Source organism: Aspergillus tubingensis, assembly GCF_013340325.1.
Source record: "Aspergillus tubingensis WU-2223L DNA, scaffold_12, whole genome shotgun sequence".
In the NCBI taxonomy this organism is placed as follows: Eukaryota; Fungi; Ascomycota; class Eurotiomycetes; order Eurotiales; family Aspergillaceae; genus Aspergillus; species Aspergillus tubingensis.
Genome location: NW_023336286.1, coordinates 215,285 through 238,045, shown reverse-complemented (window position 1 = coordinate 238,045; position 22,761 = coordinate 215,285). Strand labels below are relative to the sequence as shown.

Sequence of the window (22,761 nt, the reverse complement as noted above, 5' to 3'; positions counted from 1 at the left end):
ATCATCCACTGCCTATCACTACCACCACCTAAATAATAGTACTAAACAACCCAAAACGCCGCCCTCCCCCTAATATCCACGGAACTACTCCCAACCAACACCCCAAACTCGCCCTTCTCAACCACATACTCCATCTTCCTATCCCACAGCCCCAAATCCTCCACCTTAATCTCAACCTCCACCTCCACACTTCCCCCCGCCGGAACAACCACCTTCTCAAACCCCTTCAGCAACCGATTCGGCACCACAACCGACGCAATCTCATCAACCACATAAACCTGCACGACCTCCGTGGCCTCCCTCTTCTCATCCAAATTCCTCACCTCAACACTAACAACCACCGTCTCACTAGCCGACACATTCGTCTTACTCAACCTAACATCCCCATACTCAAACGCCGAATAACTCTTCCCATACCCAAACGGGTACACAGCATGCGGATCGCCCAGGACATACTGGTGTCCGAAATCCAGGGTTCCATTGGGGTAAGCGTGTCCGGCGTCGCCGATGTTGCGGGCTGAGTTCAGGTAGTCGTAGTAGATGGGCAGGTCGCCGACGTAGTGGGGGAAACTGACGGAGAGTTTTCCCGAGGGGTTGTAGTCCCCGAAGAGGACGTCTGCGAGGGCGTTGCCGCCTTGTTCGGACGGGTAGAATTGTTGGAGTAGGGCCGAGGTGCTGTTTGCGATCCAGGTTACGTCTGTGATGGGCTTGCCGCTGGAGAGGACTACGATGGTTGGGATCCCGGTGTCCCGGATTGCTTGGATTAGGGGGCCTTGGGCGCCGACGAGGGCGAGGGAGTCGAGGTCGACGTGTTCGCCGGTGCTGTTTGGAGTTGGTTAGTGGGAGGTGGTATGGGGGACAGCGTTGGGGGACGTACGTTGCGTTGTAGTTCTCCCATAGTTCGGTCTGGTCGCGAGACCAGGTGCCTACGACGACGATGGCCACGTCGGATTTCTTGGCTGCTGCGATGGCTTCGTCGAAGCCTGACTCGTCGTTGCTCCACCGTTCGCAGCCTTGCGCGTAGTTGACTGTGGCGGCGTCGCCGACGGCGGCTTTGATGCCGTCGAGAGGGGTGACGCCGTGCCATTGGCTGCCGTAGATCACGTAGTCGCCGTACTGGGTGAGTTAGCTGTGAGCTTTCTGGTAGTTGCAGCGGGGATAGTCTCACGTTCATGAATCCGTGTGCCATAGGCCCGATGACGGCGATGCTACCACTCTTCTTCAGGGGGAGGGTCTCGTTGTGGTTCTCGAGCAGGACGATGGACTCCTTGTCGATGGTTCTCGCGAGCTCGACTGCCTCCGGGCTGTGGATCAGCTTGTTCCATTCGGATTGAGGAGCGGCTGGGTAGGGGTTCTCGAAGAGGCCCATTTCGAACTTGGATCTGAGAACTCTGGAGACGGCGGTGTTGACGACCTCGATGTCCAATTGGCCGGACTCGACGAGCTCGGGGATCTTCTGGTAGTTGCTATGATGTGTTAGCTGGGTTGCTTACGCCGGATGATTGGGGTACTCACAATGAACCTCCGCCCATTTCGACGTCGTTGCCCGCGGGCAGGGCCTGGGTGGTCACGGCCTCCATATCGATGGGGGAGCTTCTGCAGAGCTTGAAGGCTGTGCACAGTCTGTCTGTGGCACCGGAATCGCTGATGACATAGTAGTCGTAGTTCCATTCTTGTCGGAGGATCTTGGTGAGAGTGAACCAGTCGGCCACTGCGGGGATACCGTCATATCTAGAACCTGTGAGTTGATGGCCGACTGTCGATGATTGTGGTGACTTACGCGTGGTAGGCGCTCATGATACTCCATGCACCAGCATCCACAATGGCTCTCTTGAAGGACGGCAGCCAGCTAGACTGTGTTAGGTGCTTGTTCTTCAGAAGGTAAAATGCACATACGTTGAGCGCAGATATCTCTCTCCTCCTTGGACAGGCGCAGTGTTCAGACCCTGTTCAGGCAAACTGTATCCCACGAAGTGCTTGACAGTGGCGGAAACGTTCAAGCTCTGCAGTCCTACGATATAGTGGTAGGCCATTTCACCAGCAAGGTAAGAGTCCTCTGAGAACGTCTCCTCAACCTGTGATCGACTATTGTCAGCCAGTCATTATCGCTGGAGTATTGCAGTTCTTACCCGACCGTATCGGAGTTCGCGAGCCAGATCGGCCAGCGGCGCAAACAGTTGGGTGGTACCAATAGCACGAGCCTCTTGCGCAATGAGTCGTCCCATTTTCTCAACCAACTATTTACAGGGTCAGTCTCAGTGGCAGGTGGCATATAGCAGCAAGCATACCTTTCTGTTGAAAGAACAGGCGTATCCTATCGGGGAGTTGTAGATAGTCGCATTCTCGAGCAGGAAGCCATGAATACCTGTAGACAGCAACCACTGGAATCAGCATCGACATCAGCATGATAAGGAGGTAGACATACCCTCAGTCTGAACAAGAGCAGGGATCCCAAGCGTCGTGTTTTGCAGCAGATAGTCTTGGGCTCTCTTGATGTTGGTCGCAAGCCAGTCCCAGGGAACAGCATATCCAACTACCAACGTTAGTTGCCTGTCTGCAAATATTCAGAGAAAATGCATACTGTAAAATGCACCAGCCTTCATCTCCATGTTCTCCACCAAGCCGGTGTAGTTAAAAGCCCCAGTTGTGCTGTTCATCCAGTTGCCGATGTCACCTATACCAAGCATTAGCCACTGCAGTGAACGCAACCATCCGAACAAAACGATCAATTGATGTCACAGTCATTAGTCTGCTCCTAGAGAAAGGAAATACACACCCTGCATCAATTGACCCATCTTATCTTCAATGGTCATGCGACTGAGAAGATCAGAGACTCGCGCCTCCACAGGCGCATGGGGATTCTTGTACAGAGGTCTGGAGGCATTCTGCACAGCCAGAGCCCCAGACCCAAGCTGAAGGAGCAAAAGCGCCTTTGCGAAAAGACCGGCCACCATGATGGCTAAGTGAAGAGCCAATGATCTGCTCTTCCAGCTCCTTGGGTACGAGCGAGCTTATGCAGGTAGACAAGCAGGCAGATATTGGGGAAAATACAGAAGAGGAAGCTCAAGGGGGAGATCCCCCTCGGTATTTAACATCACGCAGCCAGCATATGATGTCTAGTGTGCAGACGAAGCGGAGCTCCAGAGAACCAGAAATTAAAAACAAGAAAAGGAAAAAAGGAATTGAGCAAGCAGACTAAGGATGCCATCGGCAGCGACGGACAAGGAATCCGTTTAATTTAGGCTGTGCTCATGCGATCCATTCGGAGATGAGGCCAGTACCCATGGGGGCTGGTAGTGTTGGGGAGCGTGGAGAAGCAGCAACGAATGAGGAAGCATGATGCATGAGTCGGAAGCTGAAGGCGAGCCAGCTGACTGGATATCGGTCGAGTGCCACGATACGTTTAGATTGACAGTCGATGGAGTAATTTCCCAGGATGGGAGGTGTACTCCAGTAGGAGCACGGGTAAATTCAGGACGATGGCAAGAAGGAGAGGGGTAAGCAATCTTGGGAAATGACTCGGAGATGATCCATGCAGTAGACTAACAGCTGCTAGTTAGCCCTAGTTGGGCCAGGGTGCAGGGGATTCGGTGCGGACTTGCCGGCGGCTTGCTGCTCTTTCTCCACCTATCGTCGTCTTTCCTCGGACCAGCAGGCCTGCAAAGTGCAAAGTGCAAGGATGGAACTGAACTAAGGCCCGTCCCGATATTGATGGAATGCCCGCGGGGTGGGCCAGCTGAAGAAAGTCTTGGATATGGGTTCCACCTTTTGGACACTAGCAAGTCTAACACATTAAATATTGCCACTGGCCTCGAGCTACCGGAAATACAACACACATTCGCTTCTCAAATTCTATTAAACGGCTATATAGTCGAAGAATGCTAATGCTCGCAGTGGTATGAGACAGCCTCCACCCGTGAATTATCTATAGGAAAATAAACGTATGTACTAACATTCGGTGTGAGCCAGTCACCAACAAGAGCTCAAATTACGCCCGCGTACCTGCGCCGGTACTCTGCCCATCTTGGTTCCCCTGCGACTCGGCACCGTCTTCACCTTCATTCTCTCGGATGCTCGTCGTAGCCTCCGATCCTCTGTTCGCCCCCGGTTTGTGGAGAACGCCACCCAACCAGGCAAGACCACCGCTCCACGAGTCGCTTAGGCTGCGAAGCCGCGAGAGGGAGGTGGTGTTGTCTTCATGCTGGTTGATGGGGCCGTCCTCCGAATCAACAGCAGGTGTGAGATCCCCAGTGCTTACTGGAGCAGTAGCAAGGGCACCAGTCCCTGGAAGTCGACTGCTGGAAAGCGGGAACCCAAGGCTGTGAGCGTTCTCAACATCGCCATCCACCTCGTACTCGCCGCCTCTTGCGTCTCCGTTACGCTGCCGAGTAAATCCTTCCAAGACTGTCGTGCTCAACTGTTTTCTCCGGTCCATCCGGTGGTGTAGTCTTCGTCCTTTATTGGGACTAATCTCGCCGCGGCGTAGTGTCTCCGCTACTACCGCACTAAAGCCAGCCGAGATGGTCGGCAGAAGAGGTCCAGGTGAGAATTTTGAGATGGAGTTGCGTAAATGCCGAGCGGGCGGCGTCTGCGGGACAATCGCTTTCCGAACGTTCGACTGAGTCCGTCCATGTGCCGAAGTTGGGCCTGCCGACTCATCCTCAGCGCCAGGAGCAGGGGGAAACCGAAGGAGAAAGGGTGAATCGTGTGCTGTAAGCTCCGATTGCGCCGGGGGTGTAGAAGGGCGATGGATCGGTGGTTCAGTATTGGGGGTTTGGATGGCCGACTCTAGAGAGTCTGCCCATGGGTTCGTCAAAAGCGAACGAGCATGCATAGGCGAGGAAGGCTCCGAAGAAGGTTCTTCAAGCAACTCAGCGGTCAGCGAGCCGCGTGGGGAAGATGGCGCAGCCGATAAGACGCCCCGAGGCGTCCGCTGGTCGTCATCCACGTCTTCGATGCCCTGACTAAGGAGGGACCCCGAAGGAGACTGAAGATGATCACCTGCCGGGGTACGAGCTTTTCGTCCTGCCTTATGCGCCCGGGCTTGTGGAGCAGGGGGAGATAGATCGACCCTATCTTGGTAACGGTCGGCGCCCAACAAGCCGATAGCCTCCTCTTCATCGTCGATGGAGAAGGTAGACTCGTTGTCTGCGCGTACACGGCCGCTGGTAATACAGTAGACCCCCATAAACGTTAAGACACAACCACCCACGAATTTGCATGCACGCTCAGCTGTGTAGGACTCGAAGTCTCGATACAGTACAGCGCTCCCGATGATGACGGAGAGAGTGAAAAGTACAAACTGTGTTGGGATGACTTGAGTCGAATCGAACCGTTGCAGAGCTCGGTTGATGTACCGAATCTGCATAAGGGCACTGAAAACAAGGACGAAGACTAGAAGATAGGTGACTGGGAATGTAATGACGTGCCAAAGTGTGAAAGATAGCAGCGATGAGACACCTTTAGTCGACAAAGCAGTATATCCACCTAGTCAAACAGTAAGCAACGATCCACCTGTAAATCATTTAACGGGCCATGTGTACGTACCAAATAACGCCACCAAGCCGACATCGATCAGGATTGATCGCGATCCATACTTGCCGCTTGCCCACATGAGCCCGACAATAAGTGCAGCGGAAACGCCCAGGTACAACTCGAACTCCCAGCGCGTAATCATCTCCCAAATATCATGGGGACCAATCTTCTCTTCCGACGACTTTGCACTGAGGACAACCACCACCGCTCCTGCGATCGCAATAAGAACTCCCCACAAGTCACGCTGTCTGAATTTCTCCTTCAGCATGAATGGCGCAATAACGCAGTTGGAGATGAGGGCAACAACGCCGAGCGGTGACACAATGGACGCCGGAGCAAATCCATAGGCCATAAAATTCCCGACCTCGCCAAGTGACATGAGCACAATTCCCACCCACCAGTACGGCGACCGAAGATACGATTTGCGGCGCACACGCTCACTCCCCGACCGCGCAGTCCGGTCGGATATCATGGAGTCCTGCATATGATCCTGTGAGTCTGTCTCGTCGTCCCTGTAACGGCGGGTTCGTCCGGAATGGCCGCGGGGTTCTTCATAATGATCGGGTTCAGACGTAGGAGATTCATCCCGGTAACGACCCGGTCGAGACGCACGATGTCTTCCTCGACTTGCGTCGCCGTCGAAGTCGTCGTCATCGATAGATCCATATGCGCCGGAGCTGCCGTGTCCATGGTTCGCACGCTTCCAATCCAACTCATGTCTCAACTTGTCCTGCTCCCACTCCTTATCGATACGGATGTGAGCATAGCGCTGGATGTTGAGCGCCAGGGAAATCAACACATTGCCCACCAGCGCAGTCACGATTCCAATCAAGGAAGACCATTCGTGCATTCCTCCGCCACTTCCACCATCGCCATTGTCAGACCCGGGACTGGACGTGAACGTCGGAGAAGGCTGGGACGAGGAGGGGAAGTAGTGATACGGTGTGGGTGTCGGCGTAGGAACAGCGGAGGAGGCGAGCGCGGTGAGCAGGCCTGCTGCCAGGGGCACCTCTTGCAAGTAAGCCATCCGCAATAGGAGGTTGGCTCAAGGGTATGCCGGGCGCAGGTAGGCCTGATTAAAAGGCGAGCGCGGGAGTGAAAAGGAGGTCCCGACTGATCCGCCGCTATAAGGTTGTAGGATGCGGAAAGCCTCCGATGTCGACAAACCGGCAAGAAAACTGGCGGCCGACTGACTGTAACGTAGGGGAGGCTTCCGGTAGTCGTCACAGCATATATTCCTTCAGATTGTTGGCATCAGCTTCTAGGGGGGCAGGGGTTCATGCTGCTGTGAGCCACGACATTCTGTATCCCCTAAGTGATAAAATCCAAGCTCGGGAGTCTTCGTTCACCAGCGACAAAGAAGAGACTCCAAAAGGCACCACAAGCAGTAAGATGAGTACAGACGCTCGTCATTCGCGAGCGAGGTCCGACAGTGGTTAAGTGCACGGATGTAGAGAATAAGATGGGGGGGAGGAGGGATGGGGGGATTCTGGGAGAGAGAGAGAGAGATGCCGAGAGAACCGGCGAGAGAGACTAGTCGCAGTCCCTAAACTCGGGCCTAAAATCCTTGGATACGACCAGTTTCGCACGTGCGAGCCTGCTCAAGTTGGGAGAGTGGGAATTACCACGTATAAGCGCAGCATCGCGTGAGGTTTGCTGGGCAATCAAAGCCGGACAGGCTGCAGTAGTAGTAGATTATCGAGGAGCCCGCCGCAGTCGTGGAATCATTGGCTTGCTCGCCTCCTCCAGATCAACGTCGAATGGACGATCCGGAGAATGGACGACTTGCACATCCTGGCCCACCCACCAGCCCCTTCAACGTCATCGAGCAGGCTGTCCATGCCGCAAGTACTTTCTAGTATTCTACACAGCGGAGTACACTTACTCATTATGCATGATTATGTCTACCGTTTCACAAGATTTACTGCCATAGGGTATCTCTGTTGTTTGTTTAACTCCGTTTAGTGGGCGGATGATTATTAACACACTTTATCTGCCACCAAAGTTCATCACGCTCAACGCCGCCCTTGCTCCAAAAGTATACTGTGTACATGTCCTGAATCGTGGCGTAGAAGGAATGGAACCAATGTTTATTATTTCCGATCGGTCGCAACACCTCACCGCTTTGCCCGCTTCTTATCCGGCCCCTGCTCGTTTTCATCATCACTAATATCCCGGTAGATCGGCGTGGGCTGCGTCTCCTTCCACGCCTTGGTGAAGATCGGGTCCTTCTCGGCCTTGTCCGCATACTTAAGCAGAGCTTCCCGGGGATCCTCATCACGCATCGAACTAAGAGGAATGTTCTCGCGGATATGCTTCTCATCCGGTTGCGATTTCGCAAAAGGTGTTTGTGCTGGTAGATGAGGTCTCCGTGGATCTCTTGGACGGCCTGACGCCGTGAGTCCGATGGTCGGGTGCCGGGCGGACCAGGTGGATGAACTGTAATGAGGCACCCCGTTGGATCCGACAACCACAGAGTCGCCAGAAATCCCTTGGGTGAGATCCATAGTAAGGCTCGGGTCATCATCGATGTGTCGACGCTTCGGTGCCTTGGACATGATCAAGGCAGCACCCTTGGTAGACATGTTAGGGTTGTAAAGAACATGAGTTTCTGCGTTGGCCGAGCCGGTAATGATCTGGTTCATCTTCTCATGCCACAAAACGCTGATAACGGGCGATCCTGGCGTAACGGGCGTGACCAGTTCCGGTTTCAACGTGGCTGGATTCAAGATATGCAGGTGTCCAGTCTCCGAGCCCGTCAGAACATTAGCGGATGTAGGTGAGAATATAATATTCGACGACGGATACCGCGTGCTGGAAGGATGGGCGACCGTGGTGATAGGTTGCTTGAACTTCCTAGTATCCCATAGCTTGATAGTGTCATCTCCGCCCTTGGTAATAACAAGCCGTCCGTCCGAGCTGACATCGATGCCACTCGTCCAAGTATCCTTAGCATGGGCATCTCTAATCTCCGCACTTGGCCGAGTGTACGGCCCGTTTCCGCTCCACATGAGCAAACTGCCATCGAGCGCAGCAGCAACGAGAACGTTAGGTCCACCCTGCTTGGGTGAGCCCCATGCGACAGCGGTCATTTTGCTCCGGCCAGCGGATCCCGCCATTTTTGATTTATGCACAATAACCTCCTTCTGTGACCGGCCGACATTGGCATCCCAGATGCGCACAGTACTATCTGTTCCTGCCGTGGCACAGAGATTCTCGTCGGTTGGACACCACACGCCGCCAGTCACCTCAGAGATATGACCCTTGGTGTTATGAAGATCCCTCAAATACATATCACCCTTCACAAACTCGGTAATCGTATCACCATCGCGGCTCAAAATCCTTGGCTGGGGTGTGGCCGAAACAACCATGACGTAGCTGGGGGACAAGGGATTGAAAGCTGCATAATGCACGGCATGCGCCTCCTGCGCAGCAGACTGCTTTTTGGCCGAAGGATCGACGGATTTGAATGCGCGTATGGTCGACGGGGTCATGGACGCAAAGTCGTGTAGCTTTATAGTACAATCGGTCGAGCCGGTGATCAGTCGCGAACCTGCGGGATCCACGGTCAACGTAGTCACTGCGCGGTCGTGTGTCTTCATAACGAGTTCGTGAGACACCGGGAACTCATCCTCATCGTCAGAGTCGTCATCGGAGTCGTCGCTTCCATCGTCACTATCTGAATCGTTTTTCCGGTTCTCTTCCTCTGCCGCGGGACTAGCTTCAGTTGTCGCCTCTCCTGTTATACCCGCTTTTTTGTCGTCGCCATCAGGGTTCACAGAGACTTCTGCGCGCTTGGTGCGATCAATCTGCGAGCTGACATCGGTTTTCTTCTCTTGCTTGCCAAAGCTAGTCGGAAAGAACTTCTTGAATGCCTCCTCGTCAAATCCGTCCATTATGGCAGCTGGTCTCTTGTCCTGGATGAAGTTTGGCGGAGATGACTTCAGATGCGATAGACGATGTCCTTGTTGTTTGTAAGATTTGGCGTATTTGCAGTGTTTGCGTGATATTGTCACGTGTTGATAAGAACTCATAGTTCTCGATAAGCAGTGGCTCGCGACGTCACCGGAGAATGGGTGAGAGTGCTCCAGGTCAGCAGCATCTACAATGCGCACGGACAGATAACACGCATGTGCAATTTTAAGGGCAGGGCCCGTGTCACAACTACTTGCAGGCCACCATGGTGACCTAGTGCTACTATTGTAAAGATACACTAGGATAGATTCTTGACCTAATAGCACCGCGCTACATCGGTTCAACTAGGGAAAATCTAAGTACAACATCGATATCTGCACGCCTACAAGTACAGTCCCTCCACCGGACCTCCGTCCTGCTTCGTCTTCATGATCCGCTCTCTGGCTGCGCGGAAGTCGTCCATCTGCACCCGCATCCGGCGCTCTCTCAGCGCCATCAAACCAGCTTCAGTGCAGATAGCACGGATATCAGCACCAGAGAGATCGTCCTTCTGGTTGATGAACTCGTCCAAGTCGACATCGTCTCCGAGCGACATCTTGGAAGTGTGCAGGGTAAAGATCTTCTTCTTGGTGTTTTCTGTGCATAGTTAGCAATGTGGTATAAGAGGCATCGTGCTGATAGACTTACGGTCTGGGTTCTCGAAGAGAATCTTTCTGTCGATACGTCCCGGACGGATCAAAGCAGGATCCAAGGTTTCAATCTTGTTGGTGGCCATGATGACCTTGACGTCACCGCGATCATCGAATCCATCAAGCTGGTTAAGAAGCTCAAGCATAGTACGCTGGATTTCTCGTTCACCACCCGACGTAGAATCATAACGCTTCGTACCAATCGCATCGATTTCATCAATGAAAACAATGGAGGGTGCGTGCTCAGCTGCAACCTGGAAGATTTGACGGACCAGACGAGGGCCATCTCCAAGGTACTTCTGAATCAGCTCACTACCAACGATGCGGAGGAAAGTAGCACTGGTTTGGTTCGCGACCGCCTTGGCCAGAAGCGTCTTTCCGGTACCAGGGGCACCGTAAAGAATGACACCCTTGGGTGGCTTAATACCCATCTCCTCGTACAGCTCCGGGTGAAGCAAAGGAAGCTCCACAGACTCCCGCACTTCCTGGATCTGGGTTTCCAGACCACCAATATCGGCATATGATTCTGTGGGAGCTTTGTCGAGCTTCATCACTGATACGAGGGGGTCGGATTCTTCGGTGAGCACACCGACAACCGAGACCGACTTGTGGTGTAGAAGAATGCTAGCACCAGGCTCGAGAAGGTCCTTGTCAACGAACGACATGATCGAAACATAGTATTCCGGTCCAGTCGCACTCGAGACGATGGCGTGGTCATCGTCGATCAGCTCTTCCAGGTTTCCGACACCCATGGGGCTGCCTCTCATATCATCAACCCGGCTTCTCTCATCGGCGTTCCGATCCATGATGTCAAGATCGTTACGGTTCGCCGAATCCAGCGCAGCCTGGGCCTTGGTCTTGCGCAGGCGTTCCATATTCTCCACGTACTCTTCCTCTAGCAACAAATGGTCGTGGACTCGTTGCATTCGGAGGTATCGTAATTTACATCGTGATGTTGGGAAGATGTCTGGAAGCTTGGAGGCAGTACTCGGGCCGGCAGCCTTGCGCTTCTTACGTCCGAGACGAGTCGTAGGCGGCGGAGGAGGTTCGTATCTGGGCTTGTCCTTCTGCAGAGAAGCGAAACGTGAGCCGGCCGCTACCTGACAAGAAGACCACGGGGAGTATAGCATACCTTCTTGTCCTTCTCATCTCTTCCATCGCCACCGGGGCCTCCGCCGATGTTGGACTGCTGGTTACCCTGTGATGAAGATTGGTCAGATAGGTGACATCAGGAGCCGACAAGAGCTGTCAACAAGGGCCAACGCCGGGCACCAACCATAGTCCGAAACTGTGAGAAGCAGTAGGCTTCTTATAGACAACCTATGCAGGGGTCTGGGAAATGTAATGAAGAATTCGCGATGAGCGTGGATGGGGTGAAGAGATGGGGATGGGTGAAGGAGGATGGGGACGTGAAGCTGATGCGTTGCGCAGCTGGGAAGCTGTTGGTCGCCATCCGCTCGGGCCTTGGCGCCCGTCCAGCACATTTGACAGCACGTGACGTGATCCGATCCGTACTTATTACATGCCTTGGTGCCTGAGGCGCTAGTGGCTGATCCCTGAGGCATCTCCCGCAAGCCCCTCTTGGGATCCTCCGCCCAGCAGCCAAAAGTAGTCTGGCGTCAACCGAGCTGGGCCCGATCTGTAACAAAATGTACTGGCAGCTCAGCTCTACTCCGAACCGTCCAGGTAGCCCGACGGGTCATTTTCCCCTATATTGCTTCTACAACTTGTTCCTTTTCTTTAGTCCGGAACATATATTTCCGCTGTCATTCATATATATTCTAGCCGAACCCATCCCGTGCTAGGGTTCGACCAAGTTCCTGTGATCTAATCTTGTTCGATTGTTTAGCGCTCTTCCGTGATAGAGCGCTTACTTGCGCCCCGCCGAGAGCATTGATCCCCTCACTTTCGCCCATACTACAACAATCCTCTCTAGTCCGCTCCCACCAGATTAGGTGACCGCTGTTTCAGATCAGTTGTTGGTCTTCAGCGTTTGTATTAATTGCACCTACGCCAATAGTTCCTTCTTTTCCTCAACCTCCCTGCTACAGACCACCTGCTACACTTCCTCGCCCTCTCGGTAGTTAGCTACTGTGAGGCTGACGAAGCTTTGACTATTGCCTCATAGTTCTTAGATCTTTTCTATTCTTATCCTTCAACTGTCCAGACAATCCAAACCTACTTTCTTCGCTTCTTCAGAAAAGATAAAAATAACACAAGCTACTCGTTTTCCCGAGATTGTTCTCACGATGTCTGGCAATCGTGCGAGGCGTATCGCCAAAGAGATCGCCGACATTCACGCCGACACACAGTCGCAAATCACGGCTGAGCCACTGCACGGTGGTGATGATCTCACGCATCTTCGAGGCACATTCCCAGGACCTCCGGGAACACCCTACGAAGGTGGCACCTATACCATCGACATCAAAATTCCCAACGATTATCCATTTCGGCCTCCCCATATGAAGTTTGTGACCAAGGTCTGGCATCCTAACGTTAGCAGTCAAACAGTGAGTCGCTCTAGTCATGCAAGGTTAGGTTAACCCCAGATTTGCTAATAAAATGACTTGCCTAGGGTGCCATCTGCCTTGACACTCTTTCTACTGCGTGGTCACCGGTGCTCACCATCAAATCTGCCCTTCTCTCACTGCAATCCCTGCTAAGCACCCCCGAACCCAAAGATCCTCAAGATGCCGAGGTCGCCACGATGCTCCTTCGGAGACCGCAGGAATTTGCACGGGTTGCTCAGGAGTGGGCTGTGATGTATGCAGGAGCTCCCAGAAGGCATGCAGGTGAAGGCAGTGGCGGTGTGACAGACGAAACTCTTCGGCTGCAGGAGATCAAGTCGAAAGAAGAGCAGGAGCAAGAGGATTTAAGCAAGTATGTACACGTGTGTAGGGTCAAACATGCTCTGGCTAACCTTTCTGTGCAGATACGACGGCTACAACAAAGACTTGATCGACCGATTCTGTAACATGGGATTTGACGTTGACCGCGTTGTAGCCGCATTCAAATACTATGGCATTGATCGAATGGACGGGGAAGATTACGAGCTGGAGGAGGCGTACATGGGAGACATCACGGCGCGGCTCCTTGGTGAGCCGTAGTTGGTGTGATGTGACAGACGGTTCGGATAGTTTAGATTTTGCAATAGCGACGGTGCCAGGCGATTCAGTCGGGTTTGCTCTCTCGAATCTTGAGACCTCTTCGCACAAACATGACCAAGACAATTTCATTTCTCTTTTCTCAAGTCAGAACCCAGGCTGTGATGACCCATGTTTAATATATCCATTCGCTTTCTACATTTTTCGGCAGCATAGCTCAAGTCAGGATACTATTAGCCTTGCATTAACTCAATCAATACCTCTATGACTGAAGGTATAGTGCCTTTCTAATTAAATACTATCTCTTTTACATGATCCAGGTAATCAGCAAACTGCAGTGGAGGTCTAGTACTTAATGTACGGAAGTAAAGGCAGCGGGCCTATCGATAAGCACGTGGATATGCGGCAAAGTCCGCTGCAGATCAGCTTTGACTTTCCGCCGTCCCCCAGAATCCTCGCGCAACAAGCACTTCCATCATTAGCTACACATTTCGCGACAGTGAACTCACTATATAGCTGTCTTTCAACATGATCGAAGACGAAATATACCGATCATCCTCCCAGTTCCGACTGTGGTCCTTCACCGAAGCATCACTGAAGCAATTACGAGCAACCACCAACTCCGTCGCGAGTGACCGAGTGCGAGCAGCTCTACGAAGGGCACAAGACGCCCGAAGATCAGCCACCTCCTCCACAACAGGGACACCAGCCCCGGGAAGCGATGCGGAGAATAAAGCAGCAGAAGACAAGCAGATTGAGTGCTTGACACCCGAAGAAGAGCAGCAAGTGGTGGACTACTACTCCGAACAAATCATACAACTAGGAGAGAACTACAAACCACCACTTCCCACCATCGTGAGAGTACGAGCTTCCCTCCTACCCCATATCCCAGTCCCTCAAATCTCCCTCCCAATACTAACAGACCCAACCCAACCCCAAAGGCCACCGCAATCCAATACCTCCGCCGCTTCTACCTCACCAACTCCCCAATGACCTACCACCCGAAACAAATCATGCCGTGCGCCCTCTTCCTCGCCACCAAAACCGACAACTATTACCTCTCTCTACGACAATTCGCCGAAGGCGTCCCCGGCCAAACCTCCGCCGACGACATCATCGCCCCAGAATTCATCGTCATGCAAAGCCTCCGCTTCACCTTCGACGTGCGCCACCCCTTCCGCGGCCTAGAAGGCGGCATCATGGAACTCCGCGCCATATCCCAAGGCCAAGGCCAACCAGCACCACACCTCCAACCCTCCCAAACACCAGAAGACCTCCGCAGAGCTCTCCTCTCCCTCTCCCCTTCCTCCGCCACCGCAAACACCATGAACGACCGCATCTCCCGCGCCCACCACTCCACCCGCGAGATCCTCAAAGCCGCCGCCCAAATCACAGACGCCTACTTCCTCTACACCCCAGCCCAGATCTGGCTCTCGGCATTCCTCCTCGCCGATCGCCCCTTGGCTGAATTCTACCTCGACACGAAACTAGGCGGTCCAATCATATCATCATCATCCAACCATGATCAAAATCCCCTCTACGCCCTGCGCACGAAACTCCTCACCACCCTCGCCAACTGCTCCGCCCTCCTCCAAGCATACAAACCCTTCGCGTCAGACGAAGCCCGCATGAAGACCCTGAAACGCATCGTCGGCAAGAAACTCTACCATTGCCAAAACCCAGAGAAGGCCAACATCGCAGGCCAGAAACGCATCCCGGCCGCTGCCGCAGCGGCAGCTGCAGCTGCAGCAGGCGAGTCAGGGACATCAGAAAGCGAAATGGAGCGTCTAGCGAAGAAGCGGAAGCTAGAGCGGGGAAGTGAGACGACGAAAGATCTCTTCGGAGGGGAATTAGTCACGCAAAGGACGAAGGAGAGGCAGATGGAGGGGGATCAGCAGCAATAGCAGTTAGTAATAGTGAACCTTATGGTTCAAGTATATTGTTTATACTATAGTTGTTATTATTATTGTTAGCTTTTTTGGGCGACAACGACGTTGGTGAATTATTGTTTTGAGCGTGTAGATAGGCGCAATAGATGGAAAAGCATTTTATTCATTAGTCTTCTTTATTATTAAAGAGAAAATGAGTTTAAGTGTCTCAGTTGGATTTGGTAAATTATAGTACTGTATATTGGAACATGATGTACTAGATGACCTCTACTTACTTATGCGTCCAGACTTATATATACTACCTAGTAGTAGTATAGTTACTGTGGGTACGGCCACCTGGGTGAGTGTACATACTACCACCATTGGGCTCAGAGACCTTAGTAGTTCAGGTGTGAGTTATTTATAGTTATAGCTGTGATACGAGGGAAACCATCCTACATGGGTATGTATGTCTACGATAACGGAAAGAAGTATAGCAAGGGAATAATATCAAATTGAAACCCTCAAACGCTCAAGTCTAGTTAGGTTGGGGGGAGTGACGATGAAGGTATGAAAAGATGAAACACAGACCATCTAAAACAAAGCACCCAAATGTGTAGTAGTAGTAATGAGCAAAGATATCTCCAGGTATTTGAAAAAAAGGAAAAATAGTAGAAAAAACGGATAACCTTCCGCGCGAATGTCATTCATCAGGATGGTTCATCTCTCCTGTAACGGTAAAGAGAAACTTTTTTCCTTCCCCTTACAAGCCTTTTTTATATTTGCATGTGTGTGTCGTCTCGAACATTCCAATCATAAACAAGAAGATTGATCACTTCTTCCTTCGTTTTCAGTGGTTTGTACTTTAGACAGCACCCTCGGAAATCATCTTCTTGCGGAGGTGGTTCTTGTACTCGCCGATAGTACCGTTCCAGCGGGTGACGGTCTTGTTCTCGCAGACCATGATGTCCTTGGCGATCTTGTCAAGGAGACGGAAGTCGTGGGACACGACGACAACACCACCGCTGAAAGCGTTGATGGCATCGGCCAAACTGTCAATGGTGGGGATATCCAGACCGTTGGTAGGCTCGTCCAGCAGGATCATGTTAGGCGACTCGATAGCCAACAGGGCGAAGACGATACGAGACTTCTGACCCTCGGACAGAGTACCCATGAGGGCAGTCTGGGACTCACCGCTGAGACCGTAACGGCCCAGCTGCTGACGCCAGTACTGGTAGTCCTGAGACTTTTCGGGGAACTTGTCACGGACGAACTCGAGGGCAGACTTGGTCAGATCCAGCTGCTCAGCAGAGTGCTGACTGTACATGCCCAGCTTCAAGTGAGTGTGGCGGGAGACACGACCACCGATGGGGCTCAGCTTGCCGGTCATGATGCGCAGCAGAGTGGACTTTCCGACACCGTTGGGTCCGACAAGGGCTGTGCGGGAGTCCATGTCGACACCGAAGTCGAGGTGCTCGTACAGGGTGTCCTCCCACTTGCCAGAGTAGGAGAAAGAGACGTCGTCGAAGGACAGAACGGGAGGAGGAAGCTTTTCGACATCGGCGAAGCGGAAGCTGAAGACTCTGTCGGGGATGACGGGCTGGATGAAACCATCGGCCTCCATCTTGTCCAGGATCTTCTGACGGGACTTGGCCTGTCTGACCAAGTTGGCGTAGGTACCGGCGGAAGCAATGAACTTCTTGATGTGAGCAATTTCTTCCTGCTGCTTGTTGTAGGCCTTCATCTGGTTCGTCTCCTGTTCGGCACGAGTCTTGTGGTAAGAGTCGTAGTTACCACCGTAGTAGAGGAGCTGCTTCATGCGCATGTCGATCATGTTGGTGCAGACACCGTTGAGGAAATCCATGGAGTGGGAGACGAGGATCAGGGTACGCTCCCACTTCTTGAGGTATTCTTCCAACCACACACAGGCCTCGAGATCCAAGTGAGCAGTGGGGTCGTCGAGCAGAAGCAGGGAGGGCTTGACGAAGAGGGCCTTGGCAAGGGCCACACGCATACGCCAACCACCAGACATGTCCTTGGTCTTCTTGTGGATGGTCTGCTTGTTGAAACCCAGACCGGTCAAGATCAGGGAGGCACGGGTGTGGAAGGTCGAGGGATCCATCTTGTCCATACGCTGCAGAAGAGGTTAGAACAAAGCAAAGAGGCAAGAAGAGGTGGAGAGGGGAAAACTCACGTCGTACAGATCCTCGAGGATAGGAGAGTCAGGACCCTCCTTCTCAAGAATTTCTTCGGCCTGCTTCTCCATGCGTTCGAGCTGGTTCTGGGCCTCGGTGACAACCCACTCAAGGGCACCGAGCTCACTGGGAGGAGCACCCTCGTTCAGAAGGTAGATATCAATGTGCTCGGGGATGGGGTATTCGCGGGTGGCGATAGACTTGAGGATAGTAGACTTTCCGCAACCGTTCTCACCGAGGAGACCGTAACGACGACCGAAGTTCAGTTCGAGAGTCGAGTCGGTGATAAGAACCTTTCCGTGGAACACCAGGGAGGCGGAAGTGACCTTGACGTCGCGGGAGGAGGGCAGAGAAGCAAGGACACCGGTCGTGACACGATCGGAGAGACCGTGCTTGTCCATCTGAGCAGTCAACTTCTCGACCTCCTTCATCTTCTCATCAGTGGTGGCAGGCTGGTCATCGCCGCCCTCACCGTCGACGACGGGGTCGTCCTTCTTGCCCTTGGTGGGCTTCTTCTTGTCGGCGCCATCGGCGGCACGCTTTGCCAAACGAGCGGCTTTGGAGGCAGACACCATCTTGTCGAATAAGCGAGTGGTTGATGGGAGGAGAGGAGAGAGGAGAGGAGGGGGGAGGTGGTGGTGGGTAGGGTAAGGCGGAAAGGGAAGAGGAAGGGACGGTCAGGAAGCCTAGATAAAAGCTGTCCGATGAAGGCGAGAGAGAAAAGGGAAAAAAAAGAACCTGAGCGAAAGGTGGACCACTAATAGCGGGGGGTGGGAGGGGGGCGACCGAAAGTCTTCTTGTGAGTGGGGGGTGGTTCCTTGGATAGCCCTTATCGATAGGCTGGCCAGGCAAAAAAAGATGAAGACAAGTGATCGAATGAGATCGCTCTCACAAATAGATGGGGATCTCAAAGGGAGACAAAAGATGAAAAGATGGATTGATATATACGAGCAGATATACTACTCCGACTCAATACACAAGGGAGAATCCCGTTGAAGTTGTAGGAACAGAAGAATCGACAACGAAGAATCGATGAATGGATGGTTGTTTTTGCCTCGAAAATTCCTTCAGTGGGCGGCTGAGCCTCTCGCTGATTGGCTGCACGACGTCACTGCACGGGACGTGGCGCACGCTTGCCGCATTGGGCATCCACAGTCACGTGCTTCAGAGCCTTGCGCCCAAGGCAGGCCAAGATAATGGTCAGCAGTACTCCACCAGATCAGTTAGTTATAGAAGATGAGTAACTATGAATCATTCCAACATACGGGATTAACCAACGCAACGGAAGTAGTCCACTACATGACACCGTTGCCTTATATATAAACTATGCCCAGCAGCAAGTCGTAAAGAAGTCAACAAAATAGCCATCGTGAATCCCCGTATTCGACTCGATTCGTAATTGGCTAGAGACTCTGTCGCGCATACTTAATAGTACTACTAAGTAATTGGCCATATCCAGCCAACCTACTTTCAGCCTCATCTATAAACATCCAAACTTAGTCTCTTATTCTGTGTTGCACGACATGAATTATTGTTAATAATTGGTCGGAAACCTTCTCCTGGGCTTTTGGGTTTCAAGCCAGGCAACTTCCGACCTCTCTAATATTATGTATGTCTATAATCGTTCGCTAATTCTTTTCAACACTACCATCTCCTGCTCCGTAACCGTGATGTTGTCTGGTAACATGACACTCCCTTTTTCAATAACAATATGGGTCGGAACGCCGGGAAAAGTATCGTGAGATTGAACGGACGCAACACTTCCCTCTTTGGCCTCCCGGGCGCTTTCGGTGTCGTCGGGCTTGGGTCGTTCCAAAGACTGTGGTGTCCACCAGTAGATAGGGAAGCGACGTTGAATGTTGTTGATCAACAAGGCCACCGCCTGCATAAGCACACAGCCAAGCAGCATAATTGGGATTAAGTACCATCCCACCTCGTAGGATTGCGTGACGGCAAGAAGAGCGGTGGCGCCGGCAGGGGGATGGACCGTGTTTGTGATCGTCATTATGGCCGTCGTGATGGCACACGCCAGAGCACCGCCGACTTGCGGCATAGAGTGGGCATTCTCGTTCAGCGCGAAGAGCTTGCCTATGGCAACGCCGACGAAACTAGCAATAATCTGACTCAGGACGGCATTTCGTGGTTGGGCAAAGGGCGATTCGATGGCGGAGAATTCCAAGACAGCAGCAGCACCCTGTGAGGTGGTTAGTCGATATTGAAAAGCAGTGGTGGAGTCTGGGGTCTCAAGAGTGACGTACAAAACTGGCCACAATGATTGGCGCATGGTGAGCTTGGAATGATGGAACATGTTCAGACACCTCCGCTACTACGAGCACACCACAGAAGACCCCGATCATAGACCAGAAGGCGATCACAAGATTCCCCAGGGGTTTCGGGGCGAGAGTCTTCCTGTACCCGAAGAACCGAGAGATCGGCTGGGGCAGATGGCGCCATGGTGGAGGCGGCAGATATGGGTTGAGAAAGGCATCGATGTCCACATGTAGTCGAGAGAAGTCGATGCGCTGGAGCATAGACGCCGACTGAGATTTCTGCGCACTCATCCTTCAGCACTGCCGGTAACCAGCCCGGACAGTCTTAAAGCACGCAACACGGCTCGCCACCCTAATGTATATAAAGTCAGATACAGCCGTCAAAACATGGAAAAGCAGGCCATTGAAGATGGAAAACACCACGAATGAAGAGGCAGCCAAGCACACACATTCGAGGAGAAATGACAGACGCAAAATTTGGCCTATGGCCATGCACTGACACCCATCAAGCGACCAGGCATCAGTTTGATTAAATGGAGTCCCGACGGGTCCATGTCAGGGGGGGCCGCGAAGACAAAAACCTACCTTGGACTACGTGGATTGACAGGAGGTGACAGAGAAGCTAAATATAAACCGAGGAATCCCATTGGAGGTTTGAAACAGACGAAGAGCGAGTGGACAAGGCCATTATGGGGTTCCTCGAGATTAAAATACTAGAATGGGGCCATCCGATCAGCCCTGAGGAGAGCTGGAAAAGTCGGCACGCAAAACGAGGTCTCCTACATTGTAACCATGAGGATCTCCGCGGAAGCGGGTAGTCAGAGGGCGAGAATGCAGTGCTGAGTTGGAGATGGTCATTGATGCCCTGGAAAGAGAGGGACAGAGGCCCTTTTGCTGGCTGGTCCAAGGGATCTTTCTGCCACTCATGATATTCGTGTTGGGTAATGGAAACTCCGGTTTCAGTTTAGCGTCGGGGCAGCTGACGATGAGGTCACTTGTCTGTAATATTACGCCGACTGTTACCCGAGTCTGGTTGTCTTTTCCCTCAAATCACCCATGTTTCATAAGCTCGTAGTGGTATCGGGATTTCAGACCGCGTAACATACCTCATTCCCGCCCAGACTTGAGTAATTGTCGATCAATCTGGGGTCCCCAAAAACATGGCGCCGGCGAACCCTCGCGCCTTTCCTCGCAAAACCCTTCGTGAGGGGAAATGAGGGGGAATTGGAGACACTGTTGAGACCAGACTGTATAGGGATGTCTATACTTGGAGTAGTTCCTCCGTACAATAATCGAAAACTCGCCTGCAGCAAGTGGAGCACGCTACGGAGTAATATTTAGTAACGTTGAGGATCACTGCGGCATCTACTCCTCCTAAGAGAATCACTAGTTGAAGGCTTCACACTGTCACTTGTACAATACAAAATCAATTCTATCCATCATTAAATCATGACCCGTGAGAGGCACACTATTTATGCAAAATTTATACATCCAGGGTCTTTCCCTGCTTCGAGCTCTCCTGAGCCAATTCAATCAGCCGGATCACTTCACGAGCCTCGGCTCCGCTGGCTGGGAGATCACCCTCTCCACCAAGAGCCCGCGCCAGCTTCCGGTAGTATTCCGTCCAGGTCGGGGGCTCTACGGTGGGCATGACTTCCTTCACAGGCTTACCATCCTGGATAGTTGTGAGAGTACCTAGCGGACTGTCAGCATGCTGCCTGGTATCAAAGGGATTAATCTTTAGCTTACCGTATCTCTCAGAAGGCTCGCGACCATATCCGCTGTCACCTGGCTTCACACCAGACTTGAGCTGCTCTTCCTGGACATCGAGATGGAACTATCGACGTGTACACATCAGTATTCTGCTACCCATCGACACCTAGAGTGGAAGACCGTTGTCTCACCTTCTTGAAACTACCCTTCTCACCACGAACCCAGAAGCGGAGTTGCTCCTCTTCCGGGCTGACGACACCAGCCTTGGCCGTGACAAGCACACCCTTGGGGTAGTGGAGCAGAACAGTGAAAGAGTCCTCAAAACCAGAAGTGTTGACCTCGCGCTGGGAACCAATGAATCCAGTCACGCGCTCCGGCTTGCCAAGCAGGTGCACGGCCTGGTCCAAGAGGTGGGCGCCCAGGTCATAAATGGCGCTACCACCGGGGATGACCTTGTTCTTCCACTTAGAAACATCGGGGGAGGGCTCCTGGGGACGATGGCGGTCGAAGTGAGTCTCGAATTCCACCACACGGCCAAGAGAGCCATTCTTCACGAGCTTCGACAGAGTCACGAAATCGGCATCCCACCGGCGATCTACCAAATATTATTATCAGACTATGTTTTTCCGACCTGGCGACTGGGTAAAGGAACGTACTTTGGTACACGGCCAGGAGCTTGTTCTGCTTCTTGGCCAGAGCAACCAGCTCGTCGGCTTCCTGAGTGGTGGGGGTGAAGGGCTTCTCGCAGACAACTGTCGCAAGAAAATGTCAGCACTCATACGGAATTAACTACTACAAGTGGCTGTCTGGAAGCTTACCGTGCTTTCCATTTTCGAGGGCCAGCTTGGCCAAGGCGTAATGCGAATCGGGAGCGGTGGTGATGACCACCACCTGGACACCTTCATCCTTGACCATCTCCTCGGTGGTCCTGTAGGACTTGATTCCGGGGTGGTCCTTCTCGGCATCGTCATCGGGCTTGGGGGTGCGCTGCACAACAGCGGTGATCTTGAATTGAGGGACTTCCTGAATGAAGGGAATGTGGAAGGTCTTGGCACTGAAGCCATAACCCACAATTCCGACGTTCCAGGTCTTTGAAGCCATGATGGGTGGTGTTACTTGCGATGGGATGAGGGTATATCTTGAAGAGGATAGGGAGGACAGTGAACAATGGACAATGGGGAAACGGAGGGAATTCTCTGCTTATATACGCTATGGATATTCGTCTAAGGATTACAAATGGAGCAAACCCGCCTTATTTTCCCCCCATGGCAACGAAGTGGCCATTCATGACTGCTGGCGCGGGGGAAGGTCCTGGCGACGGCAACCTTTGGGTCGGGCGGGGCACGCGGCAAAAGCCGATGTCTCAATGCGTCACTTTCAATACTCGGAATTCATTCTGCGCTCTCGCCGATGCTGCTGAGGCCACTCGGTCCAGCCTTTGCAGGTAGCCATCAAGAAATAATTCTCTCAAC

General features: G+C 52.7%; 9 protein-coding genes across 9 annotated transcripts; 2 read left to right on the top strand and 7 right to left on the bottom strand.

The window, feature by feature from the left end:
- Nucleotides 1-41: 41 nt before the first annotated feature.
- On the bottom strand, nucleotides 42-2,954 carry AtWU_10136 (putative beta-glucosidase; the record flags this gene model as incomplete). Its single annotated transcript, XM_035505241.1, has 11 exons — nucleotides 42-822; nucleotides 878-1,116; nucleotides 1,169-1,466; nucleotides 1,516-1,731; nucleotides 1,781-1,849; nucleotides 1,897-2,075; nucleotides 2,130-2,237; nucleotides 2,289-2,365; nucleotides 2,426-2,533; nucleotides 2,582-2,674; nucleotides 2,777-2,954. 11 exons carry the CDS (start codon nucleotides 2,952-2,954, stop codon nucleotides 42-44), a joined length of 2,346 nt encoding a protein of 781 aa, XP_035361134.1.
- A 971-nt stretch (nucleotides 2,955-3,925) lies between these two features.
- On the bottom strand, nucleotides 3,926-6,562 carry AtWU_10135 (DUF803 domain membrane protein; the record flags this gene model as incomplete). The annotated part of the gene is made up of 3 exons (XM_035505240.1): nucleotides 3,926-3,948; nucleotides 4,003-5,487; nucleotides 5,548-6,562. 3 exons carry the CDS (start codon nucleotides 6,560-6,562, stop codon nucleotides 3,926-3,928), a joined length of 2,523 nt encoding a protein of 840 aa, XP_035361133.1.
- A 1,090-nt stretch (nucleotides 6,563-7,652) lies between these two features.
- On the bottom strand, nucleotides 7,653-9,431 carry AtWU_10134 (WD40 repeat domain-containing protein; the record flags this gene model as incomplete). The annotated part of the gene is made up of 1 exon (XM_035505239.1): nucleotides 7,653-9,431. One exon carries the CDS (start codon nucleotides 9,429-9,431, stop codon nucleotides 7,653-7,655), a length of 1,779 nt encoding a protein of 592 aa, XP_035361132.1.
- A 401-nt stretch (nucleotides 9,432-9,832) lies between these two features.
- Nucleotides 9,833-11,418, bottom strand: AtWU_10133 (proteasome regulatory particle base subunit RPT2; the record flags this gene model as incomplete). Its single annotated transcript, XM_035505238.1, has 4 exons — nucleotides 9,833-10,086; nucleotides 10,138-11,206; nucleotides 11,272-11,337; nucleotides 11,416-11,418. The coding sequence occupies 4 exons, from the start codon at nucleotides 11,416-11,418 to the stop codon at nucleotides 9,833-9,835; spliced, it is 1,392 nt and encodes a 463-aa protein (XP_035361131.1).
- Nucleotides 11,419-12,388: 970 nt separating this feature from the next.
- AtWU_10132 (E2 ubiquitin-conjugating protein UBC1) lies at nucleotides 12,389-13,246 on the top strand (the record flags this gene model as incomplete). Its single annotated transcript, XM_035505237.1, has 3 exons — nucleotides 12,389-12,649; nucleotides 12,715-13,019; nucleotides 13,072-13,246. 3 exons carry the CDS (start codon nucleotides 12,389-12,391, stop codon nucleotides 13,244-13,246), a joined length of 741 nt encoding a protein of 246 aa, XP_035361130.1.
- A 525-nt stretch (nucleotides 13,247-13,771) lies between these two features.
- Nucleotides 13,772-15,147, top strand: AtWU_10131 (TFIIH complex kinase subunit CCL1; the record flags this gene model as incomplete). The annotated part of the gene is made up of 2 exons (XM_035505236.1): nucleotides 13,772-14,104; nucleotides 14,185-15,147. The coding sequence occupies 2 exons, from the start codon at nucleotides 13,772-13,774 to the stop codon at nucleotides 15,145-15,147; spliced, it is 1,296 nt and encodes a 431-aa protein (XP_035361129.1).
- Nucleotides 15,148-15,976: 829 nt separating this feature from the next.
- On the bottom strand, nucleotides 15,977-17,881 carry AtWU_10130 (ATP-binding cassette family ATPase ARB1; the record flags this gene model as incomplete). The annotated part of the gene is made up of 2 exons (XM_035505235.1): nucleotides 15,977-17,245; nucleotides 17,306-17,881. 2 exons carry the CDS (start codon nucleotides 17,879-17,881, stop codon nucleotides 15,977-15,979), a joined length of 1,845 nt encoding a protein of 614 aa, XP_035361128.1.
- Nucleotides 17,882-18,921: 1,040 nt separating this feature from the next.
- AtWU_10129 (HPP family protein) lies at nucleotides 18,922-19,867 on the bottom strand (the record flags this gene model as incomplete). The annotated part of the gene is made up of 2 exons (XM_035505234.1): nucleotides 18,922-19,500; nucleotides 19,565-19,867. 2 exons carry the CDS (start codon nucleotides 19,865-19,867, stop codon nucleotides 18,922-18,924), a joined length of 882 nt encoding a protein of 293 aa, XP_035361127.1.
- Nucleotides 19,868-21,059: 1,192 nt separating this feature from the next.
- On the bottom strand, nucleotides 21,060-22,390 carry AtWU_10128 (putative NAD binding Rossmann fold oxidoreductase; the record flags this gene model as incomplete). The annotated part of the gene is made up of 5 exons (XM_035505233.1): nucleotides 21,060-21,271; nucleotides 21,326-21,413; nucleotides 21,481-21,884; nucleotides 21,946-22,041; nucleotides 22,108-22,390. The coding sequence occupies 5 exons, from the start codon at nucleotides 22,388-22,390 to the stop codon at nucleotides 21,060-21,062; spliced, it is 1,083 nt and encodes a 360-aa protein (XP_035361126.1).
- Nucleotides 22,391-22,761: the final 371 nt, after the last annotated feature.